This window comes from Stylophora pistillata, chromosome 13, assembly GCF_964205215.1.
Source record: "Stylophora pistillata chromosome 13, jaStyPist1.2, whole genome shotgun sequence".
NCBI lineage: Eukaryota > Metazoa > Cnidaria > Anthozoa > Scleractinia > Pocilloporidae > Stylophora > Stylophora pistillata.
In genome coordinates this window covers 13,223,089-13,228,669 of record NC_142531.1, presented here as the reverse complement: position 1 = coordinate 13,228,669, position 5,581 = coordinate 13,223,089, and the positions used below count along the sequence as shown (strand labels likewise).

Here is a 5,581-nt window from a genome sequence, read left to right as displayed (position 1 = left end):
GTATAGTTTCTTCCCTAAGAACACAACACGATGTACCCGGCATGGGCTCAAACCCAGACCACTCGATCCGGAGTCGAGCGCATTAACCATGAGTCCACCGCGCCTCCAACAAGTGTGAAAATTGTAAGTTGCATATTTTTCTCTTTTCCATATGAAGACACATTTTATTTTGAGTTTTCTGATGACAACCTTGCCTTTAATTCCGCTCCAATTTTTTCTCGTGCTTGCCATCCACTACTTATTCATGGAAAAAGAAACTATTTTCTTTTCAGACAGAGACACGAATTTTACTTTAAATGGTACCATCGCACATAAAAACCTTCCTAATTTTGCATATTATAGCAAACGACTCGAATCACGTGTGGACAAAGACACGCATTTTATTTTGACTGATCCGATCGCTCAAAGTCTTGGCCTAAATCCGCTCCAATCTTTGATATTCCTTGCTACCATCGTCCCTTAGGGCGAGAAACTAGTTCGCGTTTTAGAAAGGGGTAAATTTGAGTTTAAGGTTTCACTATCATTGTTGCTGATAACAACTTTGGCAAGAAGTGGTGATGCTGGTCAATTCAATCAAAATGAATTAAAATCTTTCGAGTCAGATTGGTTTACTGAGTATTTTATTTTCACCTGATCGATATCAAGATCATTGCCGCTAACTTTGTTTTCCCTTCTCGTGCTCAACCGTGAAAATAATGAGTTTGTTTATGTCTCTAAGAAACAAAAGCACCCCGACTCATTTGCAGCCCGTTATTATTTCACTGACACTATAGACCCCTTTCAGATATGACGTCATGACATGTGACCTCGCGAACTGGAGGACAAACAGTTGTAATCAAATAGCACATGCTTGAGGCTGAAGTGAATTTATTGTTGGATTGTTCCTGTCATGGTGAACTTTTGTGCGGTATTTGGTTGCTCAAACCGTTCTAACAGAGAAAAGGACAAAAGTTATTTTCGCATACCTGCAATTGTGACCAGATCGAACGCTAAAAAGCGAGCTTTAAGCATCGAACGTAGAGCGACTTGGCTCTCCAGGATCCGAAGAGAAGATCTAGGGGCTGATCCCAGTGTATTTCACAGAGTTTGCGGGGACCATTTTATTTCAGGTTTGTATCAATGTACTTTATACCACAAATCACGAGGCATAATGATCGGTTTTGGTGATTTTGAACTTTATTCGCTCAGCTCTCGATTCCACACACTTCAGTTTTATGCCCACGATTGAAAGCGTTAAGCGTTATCTTCGTTTGTATATGTTCCGAATGGCAGTTGTTTGATCTCATTCCCATCTACATAGGAAAACCGTCGTCGATTTATGATAAGGAAAACCCGGACTGGGCACCAAATCAGAATCTTGGTTATGATTTCCGTGGCGTTTCAGTGACTAGCAATGAAAGATATGAAAGATCACAAGGAAGGATTGAAAAGCGAAGGAGGAGTGAATGTGCTAGTGCTCTGCTAGAATTGTCCTGTCACCAACCATCAGATGGCATTGAAGATGGAGATGAAGATGCACCCATTATTGAAGAACCCACAGTGAAAGAGTGCCAAACGGAAATTACTTGTGCTTATATATCAGGTTTAGAGAAGGAAAATGCTACACTTAAAGAAAAGTTGAGAATGAACTCCCTCAATGAGGACTCTTTTAAAGAAGACAATGACAAGGTTTTATTTTACACCGGGCTGCCAAATTGGTCACTTTTGTTATGTTTGTTTAATTTTCTTAAGAATTCTAGTCCAGACCTGAAATCATCAAGAGGGATTTTAAGCCCCTTTCAAAAAGTTTTAGTTGGATTAATTTGCATGAGGTTAAATTTGAGAGGGAGGGACTTGGGGTACAGGTTTGGGGGCATTAGTGAGGCCACTGTGTCTCGCACATTTCTGCATGTTGTTGATGTACTTTACCATAGGCTTAAACCTTTGATAATCTGGCCTGACAGGGATGCTCTTTGTAAAACCCTACCAATGGACTTCCGCAAGCACTGCCCAAACTGTATTGTTATCATTGACTGTTTTGAAATATTTCTGGACCGCCCTTTGAATCCTCTTGCAAGGGCCCAGACCTTTTCATCATATAAACACCATAATACTGTGAAGTATCTTATAGGTATTACTCCCCAAGGTACTGTAAGTTTTATTTCAGAAGGGTGGGGTGGGAGGGTTAGTGACAAGCACCTCACAGAAAATAGTGGGCTTTTAGATCATCTTAACCCAGGGGATGTCATTCTTGCTGACAGGGGGTTTGATATCCAAGAGTCAGTGGGATTATTTTGTTCTACAATCAAGATTCCGGCTTTTACAAAAGGGAAAAAGCAACTCAGTGGAATTGAGGTGGAGCAAACCCGCAGGATAGCAAATGTTCGCATTCATGTGGAGAGGGTAATTTGGAAATATTCGCAAGAAATATAGCATTCTGAGTGCTACTCAGCCAATTGATTTTGTCACTGTACGCAATGGGGATGTAACTACCCTAGATAAGATCGTAACAAGTTGTTGTGCCCTAGTGAATATGTGTGACTCAGTAGTTCCATTTGATTAAACATTTTAATATTAGCCTTATCTTAAATTTCCACACAACAATTTTTAACTAGTTCACAAAAAGGTGTATTTGAATCTCATGATAGAAAAATGTAGAAGTTCTTGGGTTGGTTTTATCTGTTTAAAAAAAAATTACTCAAATATTGTCAGTATTGTTAACTTGAGATTCCACCCATGCTGTAACTGCCTACTCGCTTCCCATAGTTTTCCCTTTTCGTCGCTTTTGGCAATCTGGACAGTACCATGTATTGATTTTGGAAACGTGTTTAATTTTAAACATTCCAAGTGAAACCACTGATAGCTGCACCTTCCATCATCACATCCAACCATTTGCCCATGTTCCTCACCCCTACAATAACAAAATTCATTAACATTCCCCCCCTTCCACTGTAGCAGACCCATCTGCCGAAGATGTGACTGGTCTCGAGTACCATCGGCCAATAACCTCAGGTAAAATTGCTCGCACAAAAAACTCTTTTGCTTTAGGAACCTTCTCCTCCCAAAACAATTTGTCTGGAAAAATTCTCTCAATAAAAAGACCCTTTTTAGTCCAAACAACAAAATCAATATATTTCAAATCTGTGCACATCAGCTGCAACTGGACCTGTTGAAAAAAAAAAATACAAAGGATCAAAACCTTACTGCTATTTACAATTTAGCATCAATATTGTTATTGCAGCAGCCTAATATCTCACATACCATCTCATATTCTACAAACTCAGACAAGAACACTTGCCAAGGTTTTTGTCTGTAGCTGAAATATTTGTAAAACTGCTCTTGAAAGGGTTCCATTATATAACACAGGTACAATTTCCCAAAATTAATGAAAATGTAACATTATTAAAATTTTAACCTATGGTGTACCTGGTAATAATATTGGTGATTTCGCTTAAGTCGATGTGCTCCTGTTGTTGTCACCTCCAAGCAAAAATTCTTGTCCTGGGCAGACGTGGAGATGTCATCATTCTTGTGACAAAACGAACACTAACAAAAAATCAAAGGTCATGGAAGTGTAATGTCTTCAGTTTATTTAAAACGATCCAAAATTCAGCCTTGGAATTTCAAATCAAAATGACCAAAAGAATCCAAGGATGAACATGTTATATTTGTTAATTAGAAAGGTCAATGAAACCTGCTATTTGCAAACATGAGCTGACCTGGCCATATCTGTTGCAGATTAACATTAATAAACTATCTTACATTATTGAAAAAGTCATCTGGTATCTTTACTACAAAATCTAACATATCACCGCCATATAAAAACTTCACCCAAGCACAAATTAATACCTTAATTTCACATGCACCAGCTCCACAGCAATCACAGCACACTAACCCATCTGGTGATGCTCCAAGGTAGGGGTGGTCTGTGCTCACAGAGAGGCCTGAATATGACATACTGAAGTTCTTGTGTTTCCCTTTTTGAAAACTTGCATAGGTTTCCTTGGCTACTTTTTCATGCTGGCAGCCCCACTTAGTGGCCTCTGTGTTGAACCGTGCCATTTCTGGGTGGCATATGCTCATGATTAGGGAATGTGAAGGGCAAGAGGGATCTGTGTGACAGGCATTCTTAAACTTGGATGCTGTTATGCGCCCAGTCCTCATTCTAAACCAAAGTCTCGAGTCTGCCTGATCTCGAGTCCTTTCCTCCACCAATGCCTGTTGTTTCTTAGTGACTTGAATTTCTTCAACTATTTCGTTGGCCTTTTCCAGTAAAGTTGGGTAGTCTGCATTAGCTAGGCTTTCATCATACAAATTGGACAGCACATCAGGTAGATCAGGAGTTAGAGACTTTGGAACATAGAAAACTGCATGGTCAGGAATTAGGGACAAAACAGCTGGCTTAGAAGGGCACTTATTGATGTTATTAAAAAATTCAGTAAGTTCAGCCTCTGAAGGGGCTCCAACAGATGATTCTTTGATGACTGAAGCAGCACTGGAAGGAGTTTTAGAAAATTTGATATCTTTTACTCTGGAATAAGGCACAGATTTCACGGCTGATGGAAGAACCCAATAGGCTTTCTTTTCTGTGACTGTCAGAGAATCCCTTCGTTTGCATCCAGCTTCAATAGCCCACAACAGTGAAGCAACATGAGAGCAGCTCTCACCCAGGCCAGCCATGCAGTCACAGTGGGCAGAAACCACTTTCCCTGGCTTTTCGCAAACCACCCAGGGGGTAAGGGGCTTTTCCGACATCCTCTGAGAATGATTAACCTAAAGATCAAACATTGAAGGCATAAGTAAACTTGCTTGGAAAAGCAACTGCGATAACATTAAGTCATGGTAGTTGCCATGATCACATGCACATGCCACAATCAAATTTGCAGTTCTTGTATCTTACCTTCGCAATTAAGAGACGATTCTCGCCAAATTTCTTGCTTAAAATTTCCCGCACCCATCCGTTCGCAAAATTTTGATAGCAATCCAAGCTCTTGTAGTTCATTAGTTGATCTTCAGTGTAAGGACTTTTCTTGAACAGGAGATACATTCCAACGTGTATGTATGTCACGTTCGGCCAAGAATCTACATCATCTATCCACTCGTTTCGCAGAATTTTGTAAGGATCTTCTCCGTCAATATCTTTCAACTTCTCTAAATACCTTTCCTTAGCGTCTTTCAACTGCAAGCCCTCAAAATACCCGGGTAAAAACCCTCGCTTTGTAGTGCCTCGTGCTGCCATTTGTAAACAAACTTGAAGTTGTCCTCCAGTTCGCGAGATCACGTGTCATGACGTCACATCTGAAGTGGGTCTATTCAAGTGTGAAAACTGCAAGTTGCATATTTTGCTCTTTTACGTATAAAGACGCATTGTATTTGGAATTTTCCGATCGCTGATAGCAACCTCGCTTATAAACTCCGCTCCAATCCTCTCCCTTGATTGCCTTTCATTCATGGAAAAAAAGACAATTTTCTTTTCAGACAGGGACACGCATTTTACTTTAAATCATACGATCGCTGATGAAAACCTTGCTGATTTGCATACCACAATAGACGACTCGAATCACGTGTGGTTTTAAAGACAAAGATACGCATTTTACTTTGA

The 5,581-nt window shown here is 40.0% G+C and overlaps 1 protein-coding gene and 1 pseudogene across 2 annotated transcripts; one reads left to right on the top strand and one right to left on the bottom strand.

Moving 5' to 3' along the window:
• Positions 1 to 772: 772 nt before the first annotated feature.
• Positions 773 to 3,404, top strand: LOC148717733 (uncharacterized; annotated as a pseudogene). Its single transcript, XR_015994828.1, has 2 exons — positions 773 to 1,109; positions 1,301 to 3,404. The product of XR_015994828.1 is annotated as an uncharacterized LOC148717733 (transcript).
• LOC148717732 (uncharacterized) lies at positions 2,529 to 5,289 on the bottom strand. The gene is made up of 4 exons (XM_088743710.1): positions 4,880 to 5,289; positions 3,829 to 4,752; positions 3,406 to 3,525; positions 2,529 to 3,145 (listed from the first exon to the last, which is right to left on the bottom strand). The coding sequence occupies exons 1-4, from the start codon at positions 5,216 to 5,218 to the stop codon at positions 2,909 to 2,911; spliced, it is 1,620 nt and encodes a 539-aa protein (XP_088599836.1). The 5' UTR covers positions 5,219 to 5,289; the 3' UTR covers positions 2,529 to 2,908.
• Between the last annotated feature and the right edge of the window lie 292 nt (positions 5,290 to 5,581).

Bases quoted from the DNA above. Each gene is read 5' to 3' on its own strand.
- LOC148717732 (XM_088743710.1), bottom strand. From the start codon at position 5,218: ATGGCAGCACGAGGCACTACAAAGCGAGGGTTTTTACCCGGGTATTTT. The intron at 4,753-4,879 runs GTAAGATACAAG...TTTGATCTTTAG, and splicing joins ATCGTCTCTTAATTGCGAAG to GTTAATCATTCTCAGAGGAT. The intron at 3,526-3,828 runs GTATTAATTTGT...ATTTTTTGTTAG, and splicing joins CTGGTGCATGTGAAATTAAG to TGTTCGTTTTGTCACAAGAA.